The sequence below is a fragment of the Amblyraja radiata genome, chromosome 32, assembly GCF_010909765.2.
Source record: "Amblyraja radiata isolate CabotCenter1 chromosome 32, sAmbRad1.1.pri, whole genome shotgun sequence".
Taxonomy (NCBI): domain Eukaryota; kingdom Metazoa; phylum Chordata; class Chondrichthyes; order Rajiformes; family Rajidae; genus Amblyraja; species Amblyraja radiata.
In genome coordinates this window covers 11,978,451-11,995,114 of record NC_045987.1, presented here as the reverse complement: position 1 = coordinate 11,995,114, position 16,664 = coordinate 11,978,451, and the positions used below count along the sequence as shown (strand labels likewise).

Sequence of the window (16,664 nt, the reverse complement as noted above, 5' to 3'; positions counted from 1 at the left end):
TTCTGATTCAGCAGATTTTTTTAAAGTCTGGGTGACAGCTTTTTACTTGCTTAGAATATTAATGAATATGAAGCCATGGTAGATAAATGGAGTTCAGATGCAAATTAACTACTATTGCATTGAAAAAACAATCAGGCTTAAAGTCTTTCTTAGATCATTTTACTTTCTTCCTTATTTTAGGGGAAAATTTCAAGATATCATGCTCATAAGATGTCATGCCGTCCTGATGACACGATGTCATGTTCCTTTCTATTAAGTAATTTAAATATTATACTACTTGATAAAAAAATGTTTCAGACTTCTGTATCTGCATTTTAAAAAGGTCACCTGACTTTGGTGTGGTCTGGGATGTCTTAAAAGGACATTATGGCACAATACAAATTCATGTCATTATTATTTTAGTTTAGTTTAGTTTAGTTTAGAGATACAGCTTGGAAACAGGCCCTTCGGCCCACCAGGTCTGCACCGACCAGCGATCACCCTGTACACTAGTTCTATCTTGTACACATAGGGACAATTTTATCAAAGACAATTAACCTACAAACCTGCAGATCTTTGGAATGTGGGAGGGAACTGGAGCACCAGGATAAACCCCCACATGGTTCTCTGACACTGTAAGGCAGCAACTCTATCCCCGTTCCACTGTGCCGCCCGTGTTTGGGTGACATCATGTGCCCAGAAACAAGATACTTTAGTATAACTAAACCATTGAAAAACAATATAATGTGAATGGCAAATAATGAAAATAAAAGGTATATGTGTCTGATCAATTAGACAGGCAACACATCCAAAAGATTGGAGCAGCAATCAAAACTCCAAGATAAATACAAAGCTACACAGCCAATGAAGCAGATGTAGCTCAGCATACATCACAATCGAGAAAGCCACTTTTGGTCACAGAGACATGTGAAAAACAAAAAGGTTTCAAGAAACAGCAGAGAAAAGGTACAAGTTAAGAGAGTGTTTTTAAGATGGAAACCAGTAGAAAAATGTAATGGAATGAAAAAGGTAAATTTAGAAGGTTAGTTGAAACTAAACTAAGAAAGTAGAAGGGAATGTAGACACAAAGAACTCCAGACACTGGTTTACTAAAAAAGACGCAAAGTACTGGAGTAACTCAGCAGGCATCAAAAACTACAAAGGGAATAGATTAAACCAGCAAGGGTAAAATTAGAAATGATAACAGCTGCTTCTTCATGCAACAAATCCTCTATGTACTTAGATTGCACTGCCAGGTACAGTAATGAAGGCAAATTCCATGGAATAATTTAACAACATAATGTGTGTTTGTTTGGATAGGGTGAGGTTCCTGGAAAGATGAACTATAAAACTGCCCCCACCTTAATACTCATGTGATCAACAGCTTTCACTTATCCGCTGTAAATTCCTTCCCCTTAAAATTATAAAGAGAAAATATAATGCTATCAACAATCTAAACCAAATTCCGGAGGAGGCGCTGTCCTGAACGGCTGCCTGTCCTGCAGCTGTCCGTTTTTTTCCCTTTTTTATTATTTTTAGTACGTTGAGTGTGTAGTCAGGGGGCCTAATCTTTTTATGTGTGGGGGGTGGTGGGGGGGAAGGGGGAAACTGCTTTTCGAGTCCCTACCTGGTCGGAGGGGATGCCTTCCTCCGAGCAGCGACTTCGACCTGTCCTTGCGGCCTACCAGCGGGTCCTGGAGCGACGTTTCCCTGAGGGGACCGGGCCAGAACATCGGCTTTGGCGGCGGCGCATTACGTCGGCTTTGGCGGCGGCGCAGCGCTGGAGCGCTATTGCGGAGCGGGCGATGCCTTTCCTGGGTCGCCGCGCTGGAACTCCAGTATGCTGGGACCGCCGATAAGAACATTGTGGAGCCGCGGTTCTGTGGAGCGGCCGGCTGCGACGCTGAACGTTACATCCCGGAGCCTGGGATCTCTTGCTGAGATCGCCAGTGTGCGGAGTTCCGTCCGGCGCGGTCTGTTGGCTTGGAAGCCGCGGTCTCCGGTGGGAAGGCAGCCGTTCCTGGCACCTCAAGCCGCTGGGGGTTCTCCCGACGCCGGAGCACCATCACCCGGCGAGAACATCGGGCGCCGTGGTGGCGACTGTGGAGGTCTCAATTGGCCCGACTTTGGGTGGACAAGAGGATGGGGACTGGACTTTGTGCCTTCCCCCACAGTGGGAATCACTGTGGGGGGATGTTTTTGTGTTAAACTTCTTTTTGAATGCTATGTTGTATTTTTATTAGTGTGCTGCAAGGACATCAGAATTTCCCCTGAATAAGGGGATTAATAAAGTTTAATCTAATCTAATCAAAAAGAAAATCTCAGCAAGGTCAGGGAGCATATGCCAAACGAGTTAAACATGCACTGCCTTCTTATGGGATGCCAGTAATTGACGACTCAGATAGTTTTGAATGGAAATAAAAATCACTAAATGGGCCTCGCTGAACTTGCTCCATGCCAGTGCTTGTGCTTCACACTCTTCTATGCCATCTTTCTTAACCTAACCCTTTTGGGATATTAAAACATCTATCTATATCCTTCCCTTTGGCTTTGCATTTCACTCCACCGCTTCTCTTCCTATCTGACACCCTTTTGTCTCCTTTACACCTCTAGCCTTTGTCACTTACTCCATCCATCTGCTAATCAAACCTATATCCACTATATCACTTGTCAGGCTTTGTCCCACCCCCATCTCTCTTTACCGACTTTCTCACCTCTACTCCATCAGTCGGAAGACGGGACCCAATCAGAAACATTGACCATCCATTCGCTCGACAGATGCAACACAAAGAACTGCAGATACTAGAATCTTGAGTAAAACACTGAGTACTGGAGCAACTCAGCAGGTCAGGCAGCATCTCTGAAGGACATGGATAGGTGATGTTTTGAGTTACATAGAAACATAGGTGCAGGAGGAGGCCATTCGGCCCTTCAAGCCAGCACCGCCATTCATTGTGATCATGGCTGATTGTTGGGACCCTTCTTCAGATTGATTGTAGTAGGGGGCAGAAAGCTGGAAAAGAGGAGGGGGCAGAACAAAGACTGACAAGTGATAGGTGGTGGATACAGGTGAGGTGGTGATTGGCAGTTGAGTGGACTAAGTGACAAATGCAAGAGGTTAAAAAGGAGACAAAAGGTTGTCAGATAAGGAGAGACAAGGAGTGTAATTTAAAGCCAAAGTGATGGATATAGGTGGAAGGGCTGCTGGAATCCCTGGATGGATGGGATTGACGTAGTGAGTGCAGGAACAGGTGTTAATCTCCTGTTGGTGCAAGGGAAAAAACCTGGGGAGGGGGTGGTTTGGGTTGGAAAGGATGAGTAAACCAAGGAATTGAGGAAGGAGTGCAGAAAGGGGCAGGGTCACATTGGAGGTGGTGAAAAGATTGAGGAATTATGGGTTAGATTTAGAGGCTGATGGGGTGAAAGGCAAAGACCAAGGGAACTCTATTGTTGTTCCTTCTGGGAGAAGGGGAAGGGGGAGCGAGAACATAACTACGGGACACAGAGGAGACATGGATGAGGAATCCATCTATGACAGCCGAGGAAAAACCACATCTATTAAAAAACGAAACCATCTCAGATGTCCTACAATGGAAAGCCTCATCATGTGAGCAGATGCGTCGGAGAAATTGAGAGCAGGGGTTAAAGTCTTTGCAAGAGGCAGGGTTGGGAGGTGTACTCAAGGTGCCCCTGAGAGTCAATGGGTAAATGGTAGGAATGTGTAGGAAGGAACTGCAGATGCTGGCTTACACCGAAGATGGAAGATGTAAACCAGAGACATTGCCTGTCCCGCTGAGTTACACCAGAATTTTGTGTCTAACTTTGATTTAAACCAGCATCTGCAGTTCTTTCCAACACCTGTTGCCTGTCCCGCAGAGTTACTCCAGCATTTTGTGTCTATCTTGAGTTTATAGAAAATAGGTGCAGGAGGCCATTCGGCCCTTCGAGCCAGCACCGCCATTCATTGTGATCATGGCTGATCGTCCCCTATCAATAACCCGTGCCTGCCTTCTCCCCATATCCTTTCACTCCACTAGCCCCTAGAGCTCTATCTAACTCTCTCTTAAATCCATCCAGTGATTTGGCCTCCACTGCCCTCTGTGGCAGGGAATTCCATAATTTCACAACTCTTTGGGTGAAAAAGTTTTTTCTCACCTCAGTCTTAAATGACCTCCCCTTTATTCTAACTCGCCCAACATTGGGAACATTTTTCCTGCATCTAACTTGTCCAGTCCTTTTATAATGTTATATGTTTCTAGTAAACATCAATCGATAGAGAGGTCATAAGGCCATGTGATAGGAGTAGAATTAGGCCATTCGGCCCATCAAGTCAACTCTGCTATTCAATCATGGCTGATCTATCTCTCCCTCCTAACCCCATTCTCCTGCCTTCTCCACATAACCTCTGACACCAGTACTAATCAAGGTCCCTTATGATGGAGACAGGGAGATAGAGAGAGAGGAAGAGACTGAACCTTTGCGAGTTTATTATACACTGTCTGGTCGGTGTGTTGAGGTTAGTACCTGTTGCTATGGTGGTTCCTGGCTCCTCCCCCACGTTGCCAAGCCCCCGCCCCGCTCCCCGTGACGTCAGGGCGGCGGGCGCGGTGCAGGCCGGGATAGAGGAGGAGCGGTCAGCTGGCGGACTGGTGACGTGTGCGGCATTGACACCATGGCTGACGGCAGCCGACAGGCCAAGCTGGCGGCCGCCAAGAAGAAGGTGAGAGAGTGGGGATCACCATTGCCAACGTCGCCGTCCCCTCGGTGGCAAAGGGCGGCACCCCGAGGCGGTGTCGGCGGTCGAGTCACATCCCTTCAACCCCACATTTTCCCCGGTGGCACCACCACCCCCCCCTCCCCTCCCCCAACTGTCCGACTCCCACGTCCCCATCGGCTGGCTCATGGCGTCGGATCTCAAGGGAAGGGATCAGGCGAGTCCGCGGCATCTGCAGGCCTGCTTAGACCGCGTCCGCCAGCTGGCGACGTGGAGCGTGGAGCTACCATCCCTTGACTTTCCCTGGAGAGAGGAAGCAATAGCAACCGGTCTAAAGGGAAGCAAGGCCTTGTTAAACATCCTTTAACATTAAGAGGAGAGAAACTGGCCCCACCATGATCCTCGAGTCGACTCCTCAAACTCAAACATGAACCGAGGTCGGGGCACAAATAATGTCGAGCTTAATCGTGCCCTGTCCTCGGTTCACTTGAGGATGAGGGGATCGACTTCAGGATGATGCAGGTTAAATTCTGAACGTTAATGTTGATGGGATTTAGATTTCCGCACGTATTTTTATTCACAGTTTTTATCTAATGTCGAACGTTACACTATTGTCGGAGTATTAAAATTAAATGCGAAAGGTCGTTTGGTGAAGATATTGAATATTTTTGAGTGTGTAATACTTGTACTGAAGGCAAATTTTGTGTATAAGATCAATTGATTGCAAAGTACACATACTTTATCTGTTGATTCATCCTATAGATTTGTTCAAAGATCTGGGTCCCTCAATTATTCAGTGACAATTTGAGTGATGATCGGGTGAAGAGTAGGAATTATATGTGACATCCTGACAGTCAAGTAGGAGAATGAAATTTGTTTATTGGTAGTTAGCTGTCAGGACAGGTACATGGAAAGAAAAGGATTAGAGGGATATGGGCCAAATATAGGAAATGGGACTAGTTCAGATGGACACCTTGTTGTATGGATGAGTTGGACCGAAGGGCCTGTTTCAATGCTATGTAATTCTATGATGCTTCTACTTCTTCATCTTCTTCTTTTGTGTGGCGTGCACAGCCTAAAGTTGTAGGACAACTTGTTCTATTTGATCTTACGTTTGTGCACGTCGAGTTGATTGCATTGGTCGAAACAGGAAGGTTGCAATCTTCCACCCCTCTATGATGCTAAGTGCATCATTTCATGTTATATCTATTAATTTAATGGAGTTGACCTAACTGCTTGTAAGGCAATGCCGAAATATTTTTATCTGGGCAAACAGTAGAATTGAATGAAATTGCTGGTGCTTTATGCAACTAGGTTTGAACTAAATGAACCACAGCAGTATTTTGGCTTTTAAGACCCTGTTTACTTTATATGGTCATTGGTAAATTGAGCTATTTGTGTAGCTCTTGTATATCAATCTAAAGGCAAACAATTACATCTCAGAAAAGTAAAAAAAACAGGGATGCTGGAAATCTGAAAAACAGGGAGTGATTGCTAGAAACAACATGTCAGGCCTGGAGGAAGAAACAGAAATGACATTTTGGGCCAATAACATTTCATCAGAGCAAGAGATTGGAGGAACGAAACAACATTCAAGAAGGTAACAGGGTTTTGGCCTTTATTGCCAAGGGGTTGGAGTTTAAGAAGAGGGAGATTTTGTTACAGTTGCACAAGGTGTTGGTGAGGCAACACCTGAAGCACTGCACCCAGTTTTGATCCTCTTATCCAAAAATAATAAGTGACCTTATTTAAACATATAAGATCCTAAGACAGCGCAACAGGGTAGATGTTGAGCTATTCTTACTTGTTGGAGTCACAAACAAGGGAATGTAATAATGGGCCTATCATTTAAAACAAGTGTGTAGAATAATTTCTCTCTGACAGTGGTGGTTGAGCAATTTAAGATGGTGATGAGATACCTAGTTGAAAGATTGAGGATTTGTTATGGAAAGCTGGTTTGGACAGGTTGAGGCCAGCATAGATCAGCCACAATCATATTGAATGGGAGAGCAGGCTTGAAGACTGTAGTAACCTGCTCTTATTTCCTTATGTTTCTGTGTAAGCTTATTGACTTGAACGGTTTTGATGTGTGGGCTTGAGGTTGTTTGTTTGTTACTTATGTAACTAAAGAATTTATGGATTAAATGTATGCTCACATTCAGATAATGCATTGCCTAATTTATGCCTTTTGTAGCACATCATTTGGATATGATTAAAAAGAATGAACCAATTGATGTAATTGCATCAAACAAGCAGTGAATATTACTGCCATGTATGATCTTACATGCTGGAAGACCTGCTGGTTTACTTTCTATCAGTTGTCCAAACTTTTTATAAATTCATTTGTAAAATCGGGGATAGACACTTTGACTTCCTGAAACTTGATCCAATAACTACGTGGCCACGGTAGACGCAAAATGCTGGAGCAACTCAGCGTGACAGGCAACATCTCTGGAGAGAAGGAGAGGGTGACATTTTGGGTTGAGACCCTTCTTCAGACCTTCATTCAACACTTCATTCAAAGTCAGATCTTTTATCTACGTGGCCACTGTGGCTGTTTTGAATATAGTGATGAGATGGATATTTATTACTAGCATCGGTTATATTCTGCCACGTGTACCAAGATAAAATGAAAAACATTGTTTTGCTTGCTATTCAGACAAATTATATCATGTATTAATACCTTGGGTAATGCAAAAAAAAAATATGAGTGCAGGATATAATATTACGGTGCAGAGAGAGTGCAGGTACAAAACAGTGCAAGAGTTGCAATGAGATAGATTGGAATATCAGGAATTATGAGGCGGTTTAAAAGTCTGATAACAGCGAGAAATAAGCTTGAATCTTATTCCTGAATCTCGTAGTCTTTGGTTTTGAGCTTTAGTATCTTTTCTTTGATGGGTGAGAGAAGAGGAAATGAGTGGGCTGTGACTGGTCCTTGATTATGTTGACTACTTTCCTCAGGCAGCATAAAGTATAGATGGAGTCTGATGGAAACACGCTGAATTTCCTTAGCCTTCTGAAGAGGTAGAAGCATAGGTGTGCTTTCTTGGCTATAACATCAATTAGATTGTTGGGGATGGTTCCATGCAGAAACCTGAAGCTGCTGTAGGGATGAACTCTACAAGCAGCCTTGTATACATTTAAAACGTGGGTGTTAGGCTAGTAAAATATGGACGTATTTTTTAACTGTCGAGGATTGTTATGCATCTTAAAAATGCACAGTTGCTCCCTTTAACATGAGAGTTAAACTTGTGCTGCTTCCAAAAGGAACAGTTGCCACATTTGCCTCCATCCCAGATCATTCTCTGCTTAAACATTTCCGTTAGTGATTCTAATATTTGCTGTTGCTTTAAATATCCTGCCTATTAAATATCCCAGTTAATAGGCTGGTATAAATACTGGACCCGTTGAAAAATACTATCACTTCAAGATAAACGTAACAATTCTTCCTACATGCATTGACACAAGTGGATTAGTATTGGAACTAATCCATTCCTAATAATTTCAAATTCTGTTCAATACTGGGTTATCTTGTGTTTCTGGACAACTTGTTGAATATAAGAACAGAAGGCAGTCATAAAATATTTTTTAACTTTGTCTTCTGTTTCTTTATTCTCTATTATAAATTATCCAATCTCTTTAAAGCACCAATTTTTGCGCTCACCAGTCTTTTCCTTGTTATGTTTTTATAGAAGCTCTTGTCCACTTTTATCTTTTGCTGGTTTATTGTCATATTTTATCTTACCGTATCAATTTTGTTGTCCTCTGCTGGGTTCTGAAATGCTTCCAATCTTTAGGCCTACTGTTTTTATTGCAACTTTATTAGCGTATATCTTAGATTTAATATGATCTGTAATTTTTCCTGTTACCTGAAGATAAAACACTTTTCCTGTTGTTTTTTTAATGCTTTTAAAGACTTTTGTTTTACAGTACACTTTATTTATTTTTTAAACTGTTATCCATTCTATGTCCACTGCCGCAGCTTTCAGAAGAAGGCCCCTTCCCGACTATTACTTAACTCTTCTAATTGCTTGTAACAAAATCTAAGATGACCTTTTCCTAGCTGATTCCTCAACACATTTATGTAGCAAGCTATTCCATGTACATTCCATGAATGTCTCCTCCACCTTATTACTTCCAATTAGTTACAAGTAATCAATCAGAATACATATTACCAACGATATGTAACTTGATATTTCGATATTACAGCAGTCACGGTGAGCAGCGTCTAGTAAGAGTGATTGAGCAAGTGTGTATGGATATTGTTTTCGTCTTGTTTATTTCCAGCTTTAGCTGTTGAATTACAGAAGTGCACATTTCAGTGAAAGCTGAACTGCAGTGCGGCTATGATGTTTTTCCCACAGTTGCCATCTTTTGCTTTTTTCTAATGATTATACTCCCTGGTATAGAAGCAGAGTTTGCAACATTGAATGTTAACCTTGGTTTGGTAATAACACTTTGTCCTCTGAGACTAAGGGTCATGGGTTCAAGTCCCATTCCACTAATGTTCAGCACATAATCTTGCTTGATGCTTCAAAGCAAGCTCCTCTGGTATCTTTGCTTCAAAGCCCAGCAGAAAGAATGCTGGATAGTCAGAGGTTCTTTCACTAGACCACCATTTTTCTGTGAAAAATGTCTGTCTGCTCTTGCAGGTGGATGTGAATGATTCTAATTAAGAATATGGGACACATGGCTTCTCCCATCGTCATGTGCAATGTGGATCCTCCAACCAACATCAAAGAATGATCGATGATTAAATTGTCATTATCTGTTTTGATACTGCTACAATGTACAGTGCAGTAATTAGAACATTTCTAAAATGATTGATTAGTTGAAAAGAGGGAGAAAAAAAACTTGTAATGGGATATACAATTATAAATGCATTTAGTTTATACTGAAGGAGGTACCTGTCCTTTTCAGTGTTTGGTTTGCCATTTTTGTCATGTATGATAATCCATAATTTTAAAAGTTCCTCGATCTTGTGTACACATCATTTGGTTGGGAATGTGATTGATAAGCTTTTGTTTCACCGGATGATTTAAGGAAATACAATCACTTCTGCAAATGGATATGCAGGGAATGGCATCATAACCTGGCATCATGTTTGGTACGGACATTGTGGGTCGAAGGCCCTTCTTTTGTGCTATTATACGATACGATACGATACAATTTATTTGTCATTTGGACCCCTTGAGGTCCAAACGAAATGACGTTTCTGCAGCCATACATTACAAACAAATAGACCCAAGACACAACACAGTTTACATAAACATCCATCACATTGCTGTGATGGAAGGCCAAAAAACTTATCTCTCCACTGCACTCTCCCCCCCGATGTCAGAGTCAAAGTCAAAGCCCCCGGCGGGCAATGGCGAATTGTCCCACGGCCATTAAAGCCACGCCGGGTGATGCAAGGTCGCACACCGGGTTCTTGATGTTAGAGCCCCCGGCGTGCGCTCGCAGAGTCCCGCGGCCATTCCAAGCCGCGCGGGGCGATGATGTAAGGCCCCGCTCCAGGAGCTCTTCAACCCCGCAACTCGGGCGGGAGAAGTCGCCGTTGCGGGAGCCCTGAAAAGCGGTCTCCCTCCAGGGACCCGCGGGCTCCCGGTGCCGCCGTCCGCCAGACCCGCAGTTGCAGCCTCCGGACTCCGGAGGTCGGGCCGCAGCAGCGCTCCACCACCGCTCCACCCGCTCTGGACTCGGCCAGCTCCGCGACGGTGAGGTGAGTAGTCGGCACCAGAGCCCCCGGTCTTCCTGTTGGAGGCCGCTCCTCGTTGTAGCCCCAACGACAACGGAGACCCGACAAAGAAAAGGTCGGGTCTCCCGTGCAGGGAGAGATTTAAAAGTTACCCCCTCCCTCCCACCCCACCCCCACCCCCCCACACACATACCCCAACAAAAAATAACAAAAACTACATAAAAACATAGACATAAAATAATAAAAACGCAGACGGACTGCAGAGGCCGCTGCTGACGAGAGTCGCGCCGCCCACCATTATGTTCTATGCAAAAGACAGTTCTCAGATACTCATTGTCAGCCGTGTTTGTGCCAGGAAGTGCACCTGTTCATTGATTTAGTTCCTAGGTCCTAGCCTCTGTCATTGAATTATTGCAATGGTAGATACATTGCCAGAAGGGCTGCACCCAGACAGTTAATTGTTGTCCATTCTATTTAACAGCAATTACATTCACAGTAATTATTGTAGTACTTTTATGGCCACTTTTATCAAGAAGATTTTGCAAGTTGGTGTATGAATTGTCTGCTTAAGCAAGACATTGGATTTCCTTTGAACAGCTGACTAATATGTACACTGTCAACAATAGCGGTGGTGCTACCTCTAAAGTGTCCGCCAGTAGCACCTTGTACTTTCTGTCCATGTGCCGTAGAATGGGAACCTAATAATTGAAATTCTATACTTTCAGGAAGTATTTAGGAATGTTTATAGAGGGAGATCAGAGCTGTGCTTACTGGTATAACAGTACTTTGAAAGGTACATAAGTGACATTGGACTGGTCATCATGGAAATGGCAGCTATTGATGATCTTACATGTATCAGGACTCTACTAGGACATTGGTAAAATTGGACTATTTATATATCTAAACTTTTAAGTTATTCCTTTCTGTAGAATAACCTCCATGTTTTAATCAGAGGTTGTAGTTATGCAGAATTCTGTGCTTGTATACTGAAAATAAGTATTGCTCAAACTCAAATGTTTATTAAAGTCGACATTTGTTCTGGAGATCCCCCAGCCAGGCTCACTGCTTTGCCTGATAGCTACCAAGACAAGGCGTAATTGGCAGAAGCTGCAGTAATAGAGTTCAGGAAGAGGAGGTGGTGGCAGACATGTTCTGGCATTGGCAGGGAGATCCAAGTGGTAGGATTAAAATGGCCAATTTGTTAACTGCCGTATTTAAATGATATTGTGATTAGTCCTTCAGGCAATTTAAATAATTTCCTCTGGCTCATGTATTCAACAATTCGTGTTAATCGTGGGAAAGCTCCATTTAGTTTAGTTTAATGATGTTAAAGAGAAATGGGCCCATCAGCCCATCGAGTCCATGCCGACCTGTTCACACAAGTTCTATGTTATCCCACTATCTCATCCACTCCCTACGCACCATCAGCAATTTTACAGAGGCCAATTAACTTACAAACCCATACATAGATGAGGGAAGAACTAACATCCAGAGGAAACACGTGCAATCACAGGGAGAATGTATGAACGCCGCACACAAAGCACCAGAGGTCAGGAAAGAACCTGGGTCTCTGAGGCTGTGAGGCAGCAGCTCTATCAGCTGTGCCACACTTTACAAAAATAGCAAATGCTAGAAGCACTCAGCAGGTCGGACGGCATCACAGATGAATAACAAGGTCATTATCAGTTCTAAAATGTTGACTTTGGTTTTCCTTCCCGTCGCTGCTTCATCTTACCATTTTTAGCATTTTATGTTTTTGATTCAGACTTGTACCATCTGCACGATTTGCTTCAGTATTTATTCCTGCTTCCGTAATTGCTCGTATGAAAAAGCATATGCTGAAATATAATTAAGATGAAAATGCAGAATTTATCATTATATACATTTTCAAATATACTTTTCTAAAAGTGGACTTAACCCCAGCGCAAATAAATATTTGTTTTAGCACGAAGGTAGATACAAAATGCTGGAGCAACTCAGCGGGACAGGCAGCATCTCTGGAGAAAATGAATGGGTGACGTTTCGGGTTGAGACCCTTCTTCAGAATGATGTCAGGGGAGTGGGCGGGACAGGGATAGAATGTAGTCGGAGACAATAAGAGTGGTTGGAGAATTGGGAAGGGGGAGGGGATGGAGAGAGAGGGAAATCTGTGGCGGCGGCAGCAGCAGCGGTAGCGGAGACCCGACTCGGCCCCGAAGCTGCGGCGGAGACCTGACTCGGCCCCGAAGCTGTGGCGTAGGCAGCAGCAGCGGAGACCCGACTCGGCCCCGAAGCTGTGGCGGAGGCAGCGGAGACCTGACTCGGCCCCGAAGCTGTGGCGTAGGCAGCGGCAACGGAGACCCGACTCGGCCCTGGAGCTGTGGCGGCGGCAGCGGCAGCGGAGACCCGACTCGGCCCCGAAGCTGTGGCGGAGGTAGCGGCAGCGGAGACCCGACTCGGCCTCGGAGCTGTGACGGAGAACAAAGAGGGAAGAGACAGAGACTTTAAGATTTTGCCTTCCACCACAGTGAGGAGGTGTTTGGTGAACTCACTGTGGTGGATGTTAAATTTGTGTTGATTGTGTGTTTTTGTCATTTTTTTAAATTATATGTATGACTGCAGAGAAACAAAATTTCGTTCAGACCGAAAGGTCTGAATGACAATAAACAAATCTAATCTAATCTAATCTAATCAAGGGCTATTTGAAGTTAGATAAGTCAATGGTCATACCACTGGGGTGTAAGCTACCCAAGCAATATATGAAGTGCTGTTCCTTCAATTTGCGCTGGGCCTCACTCTGACAATGGAGGAGGCCCAGGACAGAAAGGTCAGATTGGGAATGGGAGGGGGAATTAAAGTGCTGAGCAGACTATCAGGCCCTGGGGATTTATCAGCCTTCAGTCCCATCAGTCTACCCAACACAATTTCCTGCCTAATATGAATAAGGTGGACTAAGCGAATGTGTTCAGCGAAACGATTGCCGACCCTGCGCTTGGTTTCGCCGATATACAGGAGTTGACACCTGGAACAGCGGATACTATAGATGAGGTTGGAGGAGGTGCAAATGAGCCTCTGAATAGACTGTCGGGGTCCTTGGATGGAGTCGAGGGGGGAGGTAAAGGGATAGGTGGTGTATCTGTTGCGGTTACAGGAGAAAGTACCTGGCGAGGGGGTGGTTTGGGTGGGAAGGGACGAGTTGACCAGGAAATTGCGGAGGGAACAGTCTCTGAAAAGCAGAAAGAGGTGGAGATGGGAAGATGTGGCCTGTAATGGTATCCCGTTGGAGGTAGCGAAAATGATCGAGGATTATATGCTGTATGCGACGGCTGATGGGGGGGGAAGGTGAGGACAAGGGGGACTCTGTCCTTGTTGCGAATGGGGGGAGCGGAAGCTAGAGCGGAGCTGCGGGATATCGAGGAGACCCTAGTGAGAGCTTCATCTTTAATGGAAGGGGGGGAACCCCCATTTCCTAAAGAATGAGGACATCTCGGATGCCCTTGTATGGAAAACCTCATCCTGGTTGCAGATGCGATGTAGACGGAGGAATTGGGAGTAGGGTATAGAGTCTTTACAGGAAGCAGGGTGGGATGAAGTGTAGTCTAGATAGATATGGGAGTCAATGGGTTTTAGAACCCTTATTTAAAAATGGTTCTTTTCCAGGTTGTGTGGTGAAAATATGCTCCCATGTAGAACACATTTTTTGAAAGCTGAGTGATTTCAATACATTACATGATGTTTCTCCTTTCAAAAGTTGAAGGAATTCCAGCAGAAGAAAACTCCGCCGACTCCAGGTGCCAGAAAGAAGAGAAGAACAGACGATGGAACAGAGGCAGCAACAGCTCCTGCCGACAATGACCAAGAAAATTGTGAGGTAAATCCCTGCGGATTTAATGTTATGGCCGTGAGTCTAGTTGATGTAATTGTTTTCCAACATACAAGTTTTCTGCAGTGCACCTTTATCCGGCTTTATAAATATTCCCTTACCCACTCTATGAAAGACTCACGGTAATTGCATGTTTTACTCAGGCTATTTGCATCAAAGTATAAAGCCGATTTTAGATTTGTGAATGTTATTTTCACTTGTAGTATATGGATATCACTGGCAAGTGTTTTTCTCCCCTGTGCATTCCTGATGGAAGGAATGTGAATTATTTGAAGAATTTACTTTGGATTACCTTCTGTTCTTTTGTGAGATAGTCCTTTTTTTTCTCAAAACTTTTTAGAACTGGATGTGAAAATGGTTACATTCCTATTTGAGGATTTTTGGTTCTGATGCAGTTAGTATTTTGTTGGGGAAATTGTGATCAACTGGTTTGTTTTTATATTAAATTGAATTATTTGGTTGAATTTAATTGGCATATGTATATTGTTCCACATATACATATTGGTAGAACTGCTTCCTCATAGCACCAGATAATTATTTCTGAAATCATCACAAGTAATGCCTTCATCTATGATTTTCTGAGAATGTTATTTTCAATTCTTGATTGTTCTCTCTTCTAAGATATTAAATCTTGCTGCTTGTGAGTCTTTTTCGCCTTTATTCATGTGTACACTTTTACAGTAAATTCAGCAGACTACGTAATGCGATATTAGATCCTGGCATTAGCAAGTGTATGCTTAACTATCTTTTTCTTGAAACCTGGAGATACTGAGGCTAATGATTTTATTCCTGTTCCAGCTTTGGGATAGACAACTAATTTGCCATGGAAATTAAAAATTTGGCTCAATTTTACACGCACCTTATCTAGTGTGCACATTGCATTAATTATTAATGAGGTGTGCATTAGCAGTATGGATTTTGATAAATAAACCATCGATGCTGTAATTTTAATGAGTGAATCATGGCTGATGGTGTATGCCTTGTTCTTTATATCAGGAGCCAAAATATAACTAGTTACCTTTCCTCCAACTGTAAAATTTATCTCAGAATATTACCTCCAACTTACTTGCATTAAATACCACAACCTGCTATTTGCATGCAAAATGTAAGAAATTTGATAGGATAATTGAATGCCTTTAAACTTAGTTAAAGGCAATAGCAACCAAATTTAAAAAAAGGTTAACTGGCTGCTTGACTCACTGAGTTACTCCAGCAACATGTATCTTTTTTTGAACTGGCAGTTTAGTAAGTAACTTCTGCCTATTCCCCAGCGTCTGATTTTACTGCTCTTTGAAATGCAATAGTCAATAGTTATGAGCAAGGATGTGCATTAAAATTTGCCTGATGCTAGATGCTCGTGATGCCCATTTATGCAACATTTATTCCACTACTTTTTAATTAATGACTATTTTATTTTTTCTTTCCTGTAAAGCACCTTGAATTGCTGTTTGCACGAATGGTGCTATACAAATAAATTTGCCTTGCCTTGCCTTACTTAGTGTTAGAAAATAATCATATGAATGTCTAAATGAAATCTAACCCTTGAGGATGCAGTACCAGAGGTTTGAACAGGACAGAAATATTGCTCATGGATTGTGATGGAAGCATGTATTTCGTTGAGATATGTGGTTGAACCCTTGCCTCCCATCCATGCACAGCTCCAGCAAGGTAACATTAAGGAGGAGCTGTATTCGGATACTTAATCACTTGCATACAAGGACACTTGGGCTTCTCGAACATTGAAGTTTCCAAGTTTGTCACCATCCTGAAATATATCTGTTTTGTGCCCCAAAGTAGATAACTTCATAATTTTCCTTATTTGATATATGCTTTATTTCCAACCAATAATGGAGTTAGTCTATATCCCCCTGAAGCCTCTCGATTTCTTCGACCTACTCTCCATCTCATCTGGCAACTTTGGAAAGGTGACTGGTCCACTCATCCAAAGTGATGATTTAGTTTGTGATTGGATGGGGCCCAAGTACCAATCCCCCTAAACCCAATTGGTTAGAGCCAGCCAAACTGAAAAAGGGTCCATTTATTTGAACTTTTTGCTTTCTATCTGTTAATCAATTCTCAAAGGTACACAACAATGCTGGAGAAAGTCAACGGGTGCAGCAGCATCTATGGAGCGAAGGAAATAGGTAACGTTTCGGCCCGAAACGTTGCCTATTTCCTTCGCTCCATAGATGCTGCTGCACCCACTGAGTTTCTCCAGCATTGTTGTGTACCTTCGATTTTCCAGCATCTGCAGTTCCTTCTTAATCAATTCTCAATATGTGCCAATATATTTACCGCCCTTCCTCCTCTAAACCATCGGTGCAGATTTTACTCAAAAGCCTGCACCACATTCGCTGGCTCCTCATAACATCCTCTAATAACTTTGCACTTCTTATACTTCAGAATAT

The 16,664-nt window shown here is 43.1% G+C and overlaps 1 protein-coding gene across 3 annotated transcripts in view; it reads left to right on the top strand.

The window, feature by feature from the left end:
• The first annotated feature begins 4,603 nt into the window (after positions 1 to 4,603).
• The window catches only part of golga2 (golgin A2), a 75,251-nt gene continuing 63,190 nt past the window's right edge, over positions 4,604 to 16,664 (top strand). For all 3 annotated transcript variants that reach the window (XM_033048726.1, XM_033048724.1, XM_033048723.1), the window contains exons 1-2: positions 4,604 to 4,699; positions 14,125 to 14,244. In XM_033048726.1, the coding sequence (XP_032904617.1) occupies positions 4,652 to 4,699; positions 14,125 to 14,244 (168 nt within the window). In that variant the 5' untranslated portion in view covers positions 4,604 to 4,651. The remainder of the gene's footprint in view (positions 4,700 to 14,124; positions 14,245 to 16,664) is intronic.